The sequence below is a fragment of the Bidens hawaiensis genome, unplaced genomic scaffold (genome assembly GCF_021521415.1).
Source record: "Bidens hawaiensis isolate Kalapana, Puna unplaced genomic scaffold, B.hawaiensis_p1.1 tig00009447_1, whole genome shotgun sequence".
Lineage (NCBI taxonomy): Eukaryota > Viridiplantae > Streptophyta > Magnoliopsida > Asterales > Asteraceae > Bidens > Bidens hawaiensis.
In genome coordinates this window covers 793,438-808,595 of record NW_027491701.1, presented here as the reverse complement: position 1 = coordinate 808,595, position 15,158 = coordinate 793,438, and the positions used below count along the sequence as shown (strand labels likewise).

The 15,158-nt window shown below is 33.2% G+C and overlaps 2 protein-coding genes and 1 pseudogene across 6 annotated transcripts; 2 read left to right on the top strand and 1 right to left on the bottom strand.

Moving 5' to 3' along the window:
• The first annotated feature begins 1,301 nt into the window (after positions 1 to 1,301).
• On the top strand, positions 1,302 to 4,774 carry LOC143532496 (nucleolin 2-like). 4 transcript variants are annotated; one of them, XM_077027538.1, is made up of 14 exons: positions 1,302 to 1,357; positions 1,489 to 1,528; positions 2,424 to 2,509; positions 2,625 to 2,804; positions 2,866 to 2,910; positions 2,996 to 3,057; positions 3,131 to 3,245; positions 3,325 to 3,432; positions 3,518 to 3,579; positions 3,657 to 3,771; positions 3,850 to 3,929; positions 4,014 to 4,092; positions 4,181 to 4,272; positions 4,362 to 4,774. In XM_077027538.1, the coding sequence occupies exons 1-14, from the start codon at positions 1,313 to 1,315 to the stop codon at positions 4,558 to 4,560; spliced, it is 1,308 nt and encodes a 435-aa protein (XP_076883653.1). In that variant the 5' UTR covers positions 1,302 to 1,312; the 3' UTR covers positions 4,561 to 4,774. The 4 variants fall into 4 exon arrangements, with proteins under 4 accessions (XP_076883653.1, XP_076883654.1, XP_076883656.1 ...); XM_077027539.1 differs by having other exon boundaries at positions 3,850 to 3,930; positions 4,042 to 4,092; XM_077027540.1 differs by having other exon boundaries at positions 1,310 to 1,357; positions 2,424 to 2,492; positions 2,692 to 2,804.
• Positions 4,775 to 9,160: 4,386 nt separating this feature from the next.
• Positions 9,161 to 11,889, top strand: LOC143532494 (reticulon-like protein B8). The gene is made up of 6 exons (XM_077027536.1): positions 9,161 to 9,239; positions 10,463 to 10,648; positions 10,988 to 11,159; positions 11,221 to 11,353; positions 11,428 to 11,497; positions 11,583 to 11,889. Exons 2-6 carry the CDS (start codon positions 10,468 to 10,470, stop codon positions 11,738 to 11,740), a joined length of 714 nt encoding a protein of 237 aa, XP_076883651.1. The 5' UTR covers positions 9,161 to 9,239; positions 10,463 to 10,467; the 3' UTR covers positions 11,741 to 11,889.
• Positions 11,828 to 14,524, bottom strand: LOC143532506 (endoglucanase 5-like; annotated as a pseudogene). The gene is made up of 7 exons (XR_013135188.1): positions 14,327 to 14,524; positions 13,746 to 14,159; positions 13,221 to 13,675; positions 12,979 to 13,142; positions 12,519 to 12,882; positions 12,384 to 12,425; positions 11,828 to 12,277 (listed from the first exon to the last, which is right to left on the bottom strand). The product of XR_013135188.1 is annotated as an endoglucanase 5-like (transcript).
• Positions 14,525 to 15,158: the final 634 nt, after the last annotated feature.

The following is a 15,158-nucleotide window of genomic DNA, read 5'->3' as shown; positions in this document are numbered from 1 at the left end:
ATCTTTGCCGGACCTAACCCTCGTGGGAAACATCCACTTCACCCTAAGATTATCCGTAATCTGCCGGGGTCATTTAGTGTTTCTTCAATAGATTTTATTATAACTCTTTTATGTAAAATATAAAATTATATTTTACTTCATCAATTAATTTATTCCATAATTTGGAATGTTACAAAATGATCTAACTCGAAGTTCTTTTTAGCCCGAAACAATTGGTCAAAAGTATTTATTAGACACACATTAGAGACTTCACATTTAAAATATTTTGTTCAAAATAATAAGTTTTAAGTCTTACTTCGAGTATAAAAAAACATTTAAATAAGTTTAACATGATGTAACCAAAACCAACCCGTAATTCTTAGTAAAAAGTAACCGAACAACTAGGGTTGTAAGCGAACCGGACGTCCGATCGTCCGTTCAACAAGAAGTTTGTTTTATGTTCGTCTGTTTAATAAATGAACCGGACATGGACACAAATTTTCATTTGGTAAGTTTAACGGACGAACACGGACAAGGCCCAAGTCCGTTCGATAGTGTTCGTGAACATCCGGTAACGTTCGGTAATGTTCATCCCGTAACGTTCGTCCTATTACTTTCGGTAATGTTTGTTCGGTAACGTCCATCCAGTATTGTAAGTGTGTAGATCTATCCAATATTGTAATTTAATTGTTGAAATTCTAGTGCTATTGATCATCCTTTTGTATTATTACATATGTCTGATCTCTTACAGCGATCAACTTTATATTAATATATTAAGTGTTAAGTGTATTTGGGTATTATATGATGTATTTTCAAATTTGTAGGTAAAGTTGTCTGGATTTGTGTTTGAGATTAATATTATGTTTGTCCATTAGTGTCCGTTTTCCATTATTGCCCATTAGTGTCCGTTTGTCCATTATTGTCTGTTAACGTCCGTTTACAATATTAACGGACTGACACGAACAAACTCAATTTCTTATGGATGGACACGGACATGAATTTTCGTTCGGTAGAGTGTTCGTGAACCATTCATTTGTCTGTCAAAAGCTCAACGGACGGATACGGACAAGCTCTCGTCCAATCCGATTCAATCCGTGTACACCCCTACGAACAACCCCTAAACATAAATATCTTTAGAATTTACAACTTTAACAATTCGCCGTCAAACAAAAAGGACGGCCGTTAAAGACCTAAAACTAACGTTCGTCAAATCAAAATCAAATAAAATAATTTATATGTTATATTGCTGGTAAAACCCTAATTTATATAAATTTGGGCGTAGGGGTTTTTTGTTTTGTTTTGTTGCTGCATACATACATACATACATACATCCATGCCCAAGAAGTCCGCCAAGAAATCTGCTGCCGCCGCCGCCAAGGTAACCAACCTTATTTTAACTTCCAGTCTGTTTGTTAGTTAGTTAGTTCCTGTATCTATAGTATTAGTATTAGTATTAGTATTAGTATTAGTATTAGTGAGTGAGCAATCCTTGTTATGTTTCAGGCTCAGGCAGCTGCAGCTGCACCAGTAGCAGATTCAACCCAAAACGGTACCTTTATCCAGTATTTCTTTCTTTCTTTTTCTACATGTTAAAAAAACTAATTATTATATATATGTAAAATTAGTTTTTGCATAAATATATAAACACAAGTAGTAGATGATCTAATAAAAAAACGATTCATTGTTGTAATATTTTCTACACTTTTTTTTAATTGAATGCGGATTCTACATGTGTTTATATGCAAAATCACCAGGCTGGAAAACGGCGAAAATTCTAAGGGAGTTTCATTGGGGAACAGGGAACCATGAATTTTAAGTGTGAAAAGCTTGTAAAAGAACTAATTTTTACATGTAAAATTTTCATTATTGTACATTTTTTTGGGGGGTGTTGCATATAAACACACTTGAAGTCATTGAATAATAAAAAACCTCATTTTTGTAAAAACAAAATTCATTTATTTTGTTGAGTTTTATTTTTATATTTTATTAAAACAGCTTCTACTAGAAAACGATAGCTTAATATTTACTCTGAATGTTTTACTTTTTACAGGGAGGTTCATTTGGGAACCGGAACCATGAGTTTTACATTTAAAAAACTCCAGCACTTATTTTTATATGTTTAAATAAAAGTATTTTTGAATATAAAGTTATAAACACATGTAGAAGGTGTATTTTAAACTTCTCTTTTTAATTTTTTTTTATAACTGAAACGGCTTCCACATATGTTTGTATGCAAAATCTCTGAAAAGATTCATGTAAAAATGAGTTTTTTTATGTTTTATTTATTTTTTTAAAAAAAACTTTGTAGATTTAAAACATATGGTTCTCTGTTTATGTTCTTTTTTTTGTTCGGCAATAAACACACTCTTTTTTGTAGATTAGTTTCTGTATATTTGAATCTGAATACAGATCTTGATTTTAATTGAATGATTTACTGGCTATAGGCAAAAGAGATGCAGAAGAGGTTGTTGAGAAGCAAGTAGAGGATACTAAAAAGCAGAAGACAGTCAACGGTGAAGAAGAGAAGAAGGTAATTACTAAATCATTAAGTGATGGACAATCTGTAATTAAGTAATGCATAGATGTAGTGACTGCACATTGTGTTTATAGTTTGCTTAAACATTAAGTGTGTTGTTTTTATGTAGGAGCAACCTGGTGATGTTGCAGCAAAAAATGAAGTCGACTCGAACAACAAGTCTGAATCAGATGAAGTTCAGGAGCCTGCACCCGAGGCGAAATCAGATGTAACACCAGCTGCTAACGCAGAAGATGCTAGTGATGATGATGAAGAGGGTTCTGAAGGGGATGATGAAGCTAAGAAAAATGTAATGTTTTTTTTTGTTTAGTTATATTGAAAATATATGGTTTTAATTAAGTTATATGCAGGCTACTGATGCTGAAATGGTTGATGCTCCATCAGCAAAGGAAGCGGTGGGTGTTTTCTGCTCATATATGTTTTCTTATCTCTTAACGTGTATGCTTGCGTTGCTAATAATTGTTATGTTACTTTTGGCAGCCATCAGAGTCTAAAACTTTGTTCATGGGCAATCTAAGTTTCTCTATTGAAAAAAGCCATATGTATGTGCATCTTATTTATATATTTTTGTAACTTTACCGTGTGTAATCGTTTCAACGACTTTTTATCATGCAGAGTTGATTTTTTCAAAGACACTGCTGAAGTTGTTGAGGTCCGGTTTGCCAAGAAAAACGGTCGGCTTGCAGGTTATGGATATGTTGACTTTGCCTCCCCTGATGCAGCTCAAAAGGTTCATTCGATACGTTTTTCCCATCTAAAATAACTATGTATTTGTTTGTTCTAACCAACCGACATTATTCTACTTGCAGGCCCTTAAATTAAACGGAGAATTATTACTCGAGCGTGCAGTGAAGCTTGATTTAGGAAAGAAAAAGGATCCATCTAACGGACAAACTTTTGAAACAGCAAATCTAGCGGTTGGTGTTTTATGTTCATTTATGTTTTCTTTTAGTATAATGTGTATGCTTGCATTGTTAATAAATGTTATGCTACATCTTGCAGCCATCAGACTCCAAAACTTTGTTTATAGGCAATCTAAGTTACTCTGTTGAAGAAAGCCACATGTATGCGCATCTTATTTATTTATAAGGTTTACAACTTTATCGTGCTTGACCAGTTCTAACGACTTGCTGCCCTGCAGAGTTGATTTCTTCAAAGATACTGCTGAAGTTGTTGAGGTCCGGTTTGCCAAGAAAGATGGTAGATTTGCAGGTTTTGGACATGTTGACTTTGCCTCCCCTGAAGCAGCTCAAAAGGTTCATTTGATACGTTTTTCCTAATTAAACTACTGTGTATTTATTTGTTCTAACTAATCGGTGTTATTCTACTTGCAGGCCCTTAAACTCAATGGAGAATTATTACTCGAGCGTGCGGTGAAGCTTGATTTAGCAAAGAAAAGGGATCCATCTAACGGGTAACAATGCTTCCCGTTAAGTTTTAACGTACGATAGAAATCAATATCTGAATTGATGTTTGTATTTTACATTTTACAATGTAGCAATGAGAAGAAGAGTGGTGAGTCTCAGGTATCAACTGTATTTGTAAAGGGATTTGGTACTGAAGATGGCTTTGACAGTGTATGCTTTACATTTCATAATTTCCAAGTCACTTAGTTATACATTTTGTTAATTATTATTTAAAATCTTTTTTTGGAATATTGTACAGATTAGGATTAGCCTCGAGGAGCATTTTAAGCAATGTGGAGAGATTTCAAGAATATCTATTCCTAAAGATTTTGAATCTGGAGGTCCTAAAGGGTAGGTTATTATTATTTTTAATTATTTAATACAGTTAAAATCTGTGTTTTTTAAAAATCTTTTTTTAATAATTTAATCTGTATTTTCAGGGTTGCTTTCATGGATTTTACCGACAGTAGTGCCTGCAGTAAAGCTCTTGCACTTGCTGGATCTGAGATGAGTGGAAGCACTATAATAGTAGAGGAAGCAAACCCAAGAGGCAACGATAGAAGGGGTAGGGGTGGTGGAAGAGGTGGTCGAGGCCGAGGTGGTTGTCGAGGCCGTGGTGGTGGCAGAGGTCGTCGTTGATTTGGCAGGCAACACCTGTTATAGGGAAGAATACAACTGTTGGTAACTGAGAATGAGTGTCAGTGTGTATGTAGCAGCAAGGCTGCTTGTTTGTTTGGTTGAGTTTATGCATTGGTTATTATAGCATTTGATGAGATTTTTTTAAAAACCAACTTTGACATACTATGTAGTTTTATGTTTTATTTCAACGTACATGAAGCACAATTTTGTTCTATGGATTGAGTAAATGGTACTGGGATTGGGAAAAATGGGATCGGTATCAGTACCCGTAGTTACTGAATACGGTATTGAAGTGAGCATTTTCGGTATGTATTAAGTTATTAAAAAATTCAGAATTGGGAAATTCGAGATTAATACCTACATGGCTATGTATGTTGTTCCATTTGTTTTCTTATTCAATACCGGTACTGGTATTAAGTTTATGGTTTATTTCTTGTTTTTTATTCAGTTGTGTTTATGGCTTATTTTGGTAGGAAGTATAAGAAGACTAATTTAAATATGTAATGCCTATGATTAGATGATGATAAAATCTGATTAATAGCTACGGATTGTTGTATATATATGATTAAATTTGGAAAAATCAAATAAGTTTTTTAATTATATTTTTTTTTAAGATGGCATGTATGCTTAAATATATAACCTAAATGATGACATAACTTGAATATAAAGCCCGGTACTTGATACGTAATTACTAAACACGACGCATGATTATGATTATATGACATGGTACATAATCATATACAAACGTTAACACCTCTTGTCTAAAATACTTGTCCCATTTTATTACGAAAATAAGAGTTTGCATAAGAACCCCTCCAAAGAATACACAGTTACACGCATTTTTTATTTTTAAATATATACATTACTCAGTTATTGTTATCATATTTTTTAATATATATACTAATATATTTAACATAAAAAAATTATAGTTAAGAGGATATTAAACGTCTCTTTTTTTATGGATAACAATAGGGGAAAATTGGAGGGATAGCATACGACAAATGTTGTACGTTCTTGTTTTAATTTCTTGTACCTAGGTTTATATGAAATTAAATGTTATTTCGTTGTATTGGTGGATGTAACTTGTGTGAATGCCATTCCACTTTGGTGGGGGTGGGGGTGGTAAGGTGGTTTGAGTGTAAAATTGAAGGTAAAAGGTTCAATACCCGTGATGTACAATATATAGTTGTTTAAACAAAAATTTGCTACGAATGCTCACTTGTTTGTATCGTGCATTCTGGCCATTCAAAAAAAAGTATAAAGCTAGTCGGACTAAGATGCAAAGCTCAAACTTGGGCTTTTATATGAAACAAGTATTTTAAGCCCGCGTTGTCAAGCGGTTGGTTATCACGCTTAGGCTCAGGTAAATGATCATATCAATCCATTTCTTTTAAGCACTTTTATATATATCTGTAAGATATAAAGCATTACTCTTAATTAACCTTAGTTGTGATGTGCTTAATATCCTACTTCAAATGTTATAAGCATGGTAGGATATCACGACAATAATGCAATCATTGCTTATCGTCATAAAAAATCATTATGCTTAAAAAGTTTGAAAATAAATAGATGCTAAGTATATAATATTAAATTGAGAAAGGGGAAAACGTGAGTATGAGAGAAGAAATGAATTGTGAGGTTAATATGACATGAGTTGATTAGAAAGAAAGAAAATGTGAAAGTATATGATATAAATGTGTGGTTGATATTGAAAGATCAATAGTAACTGAGTATATGAAGCAATGATTTTTAATAAATATCTATATCTATATTATATATAATACATGAATGGAGTACCTTTTAAATTTTAAAAGGTAAATCACTATTGCTTAAAGTATAATTACTATTGCAATCAATTTAAAAAATATAGGGGTAATATAGTCTTTGCATACTATGATCATGTACAGTTAAAGTTTTAACAATTTAGTTTCAAGCATACTTACATTTATGGTCCTTAAATTTAAGGGTAAGTTTTGTTAACTTATTAAATAGTTACATGATAACCCCCTTATTCTAAACCAACAACCCCACGAAGTTTTAACGACCATAACTCTTTTACATGTTAATATTTTTTTAAAAGAATTACACCCTAAAAACGAGAATTTTATTCTCATTAATTTGAGTATGATATTGCTATACCTTTTAAAAATTTAAAAATGCAATTAGAGCCGCAACGGGTCTGGTGGGCTTGGGTCATGTTTCAGATCGAGTTACCTGTTCACCGACGAATGGTTACATGTCTGATGCAGCATTACATGCATACTATAGTCAGGCTACGAGCGTACTATAGTGAGGTTACCGCTTATGCGTTCGATGTTGTGTTTGAGCGTGTAAGTCGCCGCATCGCGCGGGCACCAAGCTAGTATATATATATATATATATATATATATATATATATATAAGATGAGTATCATTACAGTACCGTTAAATTATTTAAGAACTTGAAGTAATCCTTGAAAACTAACGTTTTTTATAAAAAAAATTGTATGTTATTGTTATTTGAGTAGTTTTATCATTTTTTATATCTATATTTACGATTATAATTTTAAAAATTAGTTTTTATACATATCTATGTTTTGCTTTACACCCATGTAAATTTGTTTGTACATAAATTTTACACATATGTAAACTTGTGATTAATATATGTAATAAAAAAAATTATATAAAATACGATAAAACTAGTCCTAACTAATGTTAATATATAAAAAAAAAAATTAAAATTGTTTGGTTGTTTACAGTTCGTAAGAGTTCTTAACTTTTTTGGAGTTCTTAAATAATACCAACCCTATATATATATATATATATATATATATATATATATATATATATATATAGGATCTGGATCATGAGAGAACCTTTTTGAAATTGAGAACTATGAGAACCATTTTGGACCACAAAAAACTCAAAAATAAAAAAAAAATCATAAAATAAAAAAAAAACAAAATCAAAAAAGTAAAAAGACCAAAATTCTTATTTTATCATCCCGGTTTCATAAAATAAAAATAAATAAATAAATAAAAACTCGGTTTAGCTAAATTATATACACATGTGTATAATATATACATATATGTACATTTACATGTTTTTTTGTACACATGTGTATAATTTAAGATAAATGATACTGTACATATGTGTATATTACGTAACTAAAGATTATATAAAATTATACATATGTGTATAATACGACGTTTTTTTATTTTTTTTATTTTTAATGAAACCGGAATGAAATATAAGAATTTTGGTTTTTTTACTTTTTTAAAATTTTTATTATTTTTTGTTTTAAATATTTTTTAATAATATTTTTTAAATGTGTTTTTAGTGGTCCAAAATGGTTCTCAAAGATCTCAATTTGCAAATGGTTCTCTTAGGATCCTTACCCTATATATATATATATATATATATATATATATATATATATATATATATATATATATATATATATATATATATATATATTGGATCAGGATCATGAGAGAACCTTTTTAAAATTGAGAACTTTAAGAACCATTTTGGACCACAAAAAACCTAAAAATAAAAAAATCATAAAATAAAAAAAACACAAAAATGAAAAAAGTAAAAAAACCAAAAATCTTATTTTACCATTCCGATTTCATAAAAAGAAAAATAAAAAAAACTCGGTTTAGCTAAATTATATACACATATGTATAATATATACATATGTACATTTACATGTTTTTTTATACACATGTGTATAATTTAAGATAAATGATACTGTACATATGTTTATATTACATAACTAAAGATTAAATAAAATTATACATATGTGTATATTACGTCTTTTTTTTATTTTTTTAATGAAACCGGAATGAAATATAAGAATTTTGGTTTTTTTACTTTTTTAAAATTTTTGTTATTTTTTGTTTTATGATTTTTTTAAATAATTTTTTTTAAAGGTGTTTTTAGTGGTTCAAAATGGTTCTCAAAGTTCTCAATTTGCAAAGGGTTATTTTAGGATCCTTACCCTATATTTATTATATATATATTATATATATATATATATATAATAAACTCCTAAATTTAGCCAAAACAAATTCATATATAGATTTAAAAATAAGAGTAAAAGTGGTGGGTAAGTGCCACCAGTGGTCTATTGGTCCACTTGATGCAGTCCACCTCCTTTTCTTTTTAAGTAATGTTATGTTTTTTGCGGCACATCTTTTGAATTTGTGGTCGTATTGCGTTGGTTATTATTATATTTTGTTAGTTTGTTGTGTTTTTTAACGCCATCACCTTTAATGCCAACCGAATCCGTGTTAGTTTGCAGCCTCAATCCATGTTTTTTTTGTTCGCCAAGAATTTTGTTGATGAATTTATTCATTGTTTAGTTTTGGTTTCGTAAACCAATACGGGTGAAATACCTAGTATTTAAAACATCAACATTAAAGTTACAATCAATATTAAATTGAAAAAAAAGCCCATGTGTTTGTTTGTTTTGGTTCAGAATGAACGTGACAATAAAAAATGTTTGTGTTAGTGAAAATGGGTGGTGTAAGATAGTCATAGGATAAAGCATGGGCCACACTAACTGTGAAACGTGTCGGTTAAATTAAAAAAATGGCTCCATATTCCCAGTAGTTAGTTTAGTTAAGTTAGTTCCTAACTACTTGCTATCTAAAGTCTAAACTTTTGAAGCGTTCATCCAGTTTCTCTAATCTACGGTAACTCTCTCTCTTTCTTATACAAGCTATGTATGATCTAGTTATGCAACTAAATTTGGTGGGGGTAATGATTTATTTTGGCTTCACTTAAGATTTTTGTTGGCTTCCGACAAGATTTTTTGGGCAAATGGCAGAATCTAGTTGGTTAAAAATCCGGTCATTAAAAAGTGATCAAGTCGATAAGTTTTAGGGAGGAAATTTTGAGAACTGTTCGGTCAAATGACCATTTTTGGTCGATCAAATGAAAATTTTGTCGACATTGACCGGTCGATTTAGACAAAATGTTCATTTGATGGTCGATGTCAACAAAATGTTCATTTGACTGACCAATTCCCGAAATGTCCGCCCTAAAACTCCTCGACCCGATCGCTTTTTAATCATTACTTGACGAATTTTTAACCAACCAGATTCTGCCACGCGTCATGAGACCGTCGGGTTGATATTGTTATTTTAAAAAATCATCGAAGTCGATGGGATTATTTAAGTGTCCGACGAGATTATTTTGGCATCAAACTAGATTTTTTTTTTGCCTTCTGACGAGATGTTTTGAACAAATGGCAGAATCTGGATGGTTAAAAATCTCGTTGAGTAATGATTGCGTCGACGAGTTTTAGGGTGGATATTGTTAGCCTGTAATTTCGTTTTGGCTGACTTATCGACCATATGATGGGTTGGTGTCTTGTTTATCAAGTTGAGCCAATGACTTGGACAACAATGATTTATTTATTAATTAATTATTTATATTTGTTTTCACTATATAGAATTTGAATTAGAAAATGATATTTTCTTTGTATTCTAGTCTAATTAGGGTTTCAAATTTAAATTAGTACCCGAGCTTGTGGGTTATATCAATAAGATTTGTAACTTTCGCGATGAATGAAAATGACAGAGATCGAGCTTATGATCTAAATTCGTTTTTGCGTTTACCGATTTTGGTATTCAATATTTCAGATATTTTAGAATTTGGTTGAATGGTTGGTCAAACGGACATATTGGTCATTTTCCAAGCACAATTCGATATAGACTTTCCAGATGATTAGTCATAAAGTTTTTCCTTCTTATATAACTATGGTTGGTAACTTGTTATTATGGTCACAAGTTCATAATTATGATTAACAGTTAACACAAATGCTAGAAGTAATGCATGCCGCTGATCAAAAGTATCATATTAGATAACATTTTTTAGATATTGATAATAACATTACTCATCTTTCCAACCACAGAAGCCATGTCTGAGGGTATAACACCTGAAAATTTAATCAACAACATCATGGATACACTTTCTGATAAGCATCAGGTTCAGAGTTCGGGTTCAGTGTTCGAGGAGAAATCACACTCTGTAACTGCTGAGTTCAACAAGCTGTTTGGGAGACAGAAGCCTGTTCATCATATTTTAGGGGGTGGCAAATGTAATGTTTATCTCATCATTATCTTATAATAACATCATGATGGCGATGGGATTTTTAACCAACAAGATTCTACCACGCGTCATATAAATTATCATAGAAAGTCAATAAAATCTCGTCGGATGCCTAAAAAAATCCTGTCGGCTCCGATGATTTTAAAAAAAATTACCGACCCGACAGTTTTATGACATGTGGCTATATCTTGTTATTTGACAATCTCGTCTGCTGCTAATGATTAAAAAGTGGTGTGGGTTGACGAGATTGAGGGTGGACATTATGGAAAAAGCCTTGTCAAATGGACATTTTGGTCATTTTCCCAAAATAATAAGATTCATTTTGCAGCTGCTGATGTACTTTTATGGAGGAACAAAAAGATATCAGCAAGTGTGTTATGTGGTGCAACTGTAGTTTGGGTGCTTTTTGAATGGCTTAACTACCATTTTCTTCCTCTTGTATGTTTTGGTCTTGTTGTATGTATCATTGGCCAGTTTATATGGTCACACGTCTTAAACAGGTATTCCTTTTAAGTTTCCATCTTTTAATTACCATCTTTTTGAGTCTCTACTTGTTATCAGGGCCCCACCTCAGATTGTTCTGCCCGACGATCTATTTGTGAACGTTTCTACTAAAGTAGGCGCTGAAGTTAATCGTGCTATAGGTTTCCTTCAGCGTACTGGTTCTGGAGGCGATATTAAGCAACTTGGAATCGTATGTCACATTATAATCTCGATTTATTATATTAATTAGTTTAAGCTTCACATTTTTATATAATTCTTGTTTAGGTTGTTGGGAGCTTGCTAACTGCTGCGATAATCGGAACCTGGTGTAACTTTTGGACTGTAATCTATCTAGGTAAGATTTTGCAATTGTATGCAATATATATCTTTTGGCTTCAATATGATTTTTTCCAATTGTTTATATATATATTTTTTACAAGGTTTTGTGGCTGCACACATTTTGCCTGTTGTGTACGAGAAGTATGATGACCAAATTGATAGCGCGGCATACAACGTACTAGGAAAGCTTCAAAACAACTATAGTAAGCTGGATGCTAGTGTGCTAAGTAGAATTCCAGCTAGAAAGAAGTTTGCATAAATTTATTTAAATTGTTGCAAACATGTTATGCAAGTCTAACTTGCCATATTAGACCGCTTATTGTGTATTTATCAGCAGTTTGCTAATAAATAAGTGTTATTGTGATGCTAGTTTGGATATATATTTACTGGAATATGAACCGTTTCTCATTTCTCGTATATAGTTACATTTTCTTAAAATTAAATGTCAAAAAATAGAATTACAGTTATCAAACATGAAATGGTTGACTATGATATGATGATGATCAGTGGTAGGATTGAACCGAGACCTTAGCCTGTGGGCCACCTTGAACGTAAACAAAACTACACTCAGAACCAGGTTTGATAACCTTAATCCATTCTGGAAGCTCATATATGTTCTTGTTTTGAGTTGGAGATAATCCCCATATTGCCCCTGATAAGTTTTCAATTTTCAACTTCAAATCTGTTATCGGTTTTTCTGACTTGTTCTTGATTATCACCTTGTGCCTATAGTATGCGATTCTTCCAACCGTCCATGAATCTGTTATCGTGTGCAAGAATTCCACTGGCGGCCCTACTAAGAAACATAACCACATAAGTCAGTTTTCATTAGCTACTTCTTACCTGGCTTGTTTAAGATAAATCACAAAACCAAACCGGCTCGTTTATAAGTGAAAACTTACCAGGTTTCTCGTATGGTTTTGCTGCCTCCTTAGGGTGCGAGTCTGCAATAATTACAAATTACATATTTTAGTCAAAATGCATAAGCATGTGCTTAGTATAATTATAACATGTCACTTTGGAGTATCACTACTCACATGAATTGGTTTGGTCCTTTGTCCCTGCTGCGGAGTGCGAATTGATGCTATGTAACTTACAGAAAAGTCCCACAAGAGGGGCAGTCCCAGATAATGTAGGCTCGGTTTGCTCATAATTGGACCGATCATCCTCAAAATTGTCGTTTCTGTCTGGCCCACCAACAAGCCCACCATAAACAATGTTTGGGTTAGCCTCTGGGCGACGGTACCATGCATCAAACCCTTGTACACAGCCCACCACTGAGTGGAGTACAGATATGGGTGCAATGGATGCACCCCTGTGGTGCACGTGACTCGGGTAGTTTTGACCGTATCCGACCATATAACTCATTGACTTAGGATTTTTCCCTAAGATATAATCAGCCTGCATAACATCCAACACCCGTTTTGTTAACTACATGACTCGTTTACATATTATTATTATCGAACTACATAGATTATATCGAAAGTCGAGACATGCCTGTGATTTAGCGAACACAAGTAGTTCTTGAGGTTGAACACTCGCATCGGGACATTTTAGGACCAATTTACCCGCCGAGAGATAGTCTGAGTACACGGCTAGCAGGAATGCAGCCGAGGCTGTGTATTGCATGTTATTCCATTCGTGCATGTACAATAAGCCACCTGTATTAAAAATTTGGAATGGGTTAGTACAGTTTTGACTTTTGAGGTCAAACAAAGTTATTTAGACAGTCAACAGACCCGGAGTTAAAGGTGCATTGTAGCCGGCATTCTTTTGGTGGCAAGCACACGCGAAGTAATCGGCTTTAGCTTGATATTGTTTCAATGTGGCGGTGTATGCACCACCCTCTCCATCCATCAACACCTTGGAAAGTAGAATCTGGACACCCGCGTATTTATTATCCCAAGAGAATTCCTTTACTGCCCAGCCCGTGCCGCCCAACGAGGCAGCGTTATCCACCACATATTTCAAGTATGACTCGTCTTTAGTTGCCCGGTACAACCATGTTGCAGCCCACAACAGTTCATCCTTAACCAAAACAAACTTAGAGTCAATCTTGGCTGCATCTTATATTCTTATTACAAATGTATTCAAGATATCGACTTACCGAGTAACCTGAAGATGTATAAAACTCTTTCGCAGATGGGATCGAGTCCGTGAAAAGTCCTCTGAACCGATCAGCAAACCAAAAAAGCTGAAATATGTGAAAGTCTTAAGTCAAAAGTCACATCAAAAGATCACAACAAAGTCATTTAACAACCAACCTGTTTTGCATGAACCAACAGTAAATCCGAGTAAGACGAGTTATAAGGCCTGAAGGCAATGGCAGCTGCAGCCATAGCTGCAGCGGTTTCACCCGCGAGGTCTGAGCCCGGGTGTTCAATATCCAGCTTATAAGCGGTTCGTGGTGTGGTCATGTCTTCGGCGCGCTCCCAACAGTAGTGATCAGAGTCTCCATCACCAACCTGTCCCCAAAGAACATTGGGCTCTGAATGGGCTTTGATGAAGTAATCAGTACCCCATTTGATGGCATTCAAAGCATGGCCCATTTGGTTAAGGTTTATCATAGTTTTGGCATACTCAATAGCTCCCCATGATAGCATTGTGACACTGTATGCCATTGGCAGCCCAAACTTCACATGGTCACCAGCATCATAGTAACCTCCAACCAAGTTCACCTACAAAACCGAGATCGAGATTTTTTTTGAGTAATGAAATATAGTATTTAGGGTTCTAGTGTCGAACCCAAAGGCCGGTTTATCTGTTTCTATATATTGTAATCGTTTATTGAATGAAGTGATCAACTAATCTTATACCATGTGTTAACTAGAAATGACATGCTTACTTTTTGTTGGTAACCATCATAGAGACCGGAATCTCCACGCCATTTCACACGTTGAGTCTCGGGTAACTTTCCGGACCTTTGTGCCTCGAAAAACAATAAGCTTTTGTCAACGGCTTCCACGTAATCAAAAGCTCGTGCAGCATGGATGATGGTCAAAACTAAGATGAATGTGGCTAAAACTCGTGTCGGTTTGATCATCATTGATGATGAGTTTTTGATGGAGTTAAGGTGGATGAAGATGATGATGAAGAAGAAGAAATGATGTGTGATATATATATGCATGTGTACTAGAAGATAAAATGCAAGAAAGAAAGGTGGCATGGGTGCACGTTGATGATAAAGAATCCAAGTTAGAGCTCCCCACGTTGTGTTTAGTACTTCATAATTATGATTGCCCTCTAAGTTTGACTTATTTTTCAATATTATATATATATATATATATATATATATATATGTTTCTGTTGAAAGAAAGAGTGAGTTTTTCATTTATTTAGCTTAGCTTAAATTTCTTTAACAAATATTTTCATTTACGAAACTTATTAAAGATTTTGGTGGTTTATAACTCCGCAGTTAACTCGTTAACGATTCGAGTAAACTTAGTTTGTAAGTATATTTGGCTCGACCGGATAATCGCAAACTCGTATAACTTTCAAAGACCGTTATTGATTTCTCATATAATTTCTTTGTATATTCGTAGTTTTGTATTGTGTTACCTACTTATCTGGACTCGTAAAATTTAAGGTTGTTGTTAATTTGTTTTCTGTGACTTTAAAATAAACAAAATCATCAACAAAATAAAATGTGTTTGTATATACATATTGTACCCTATGCA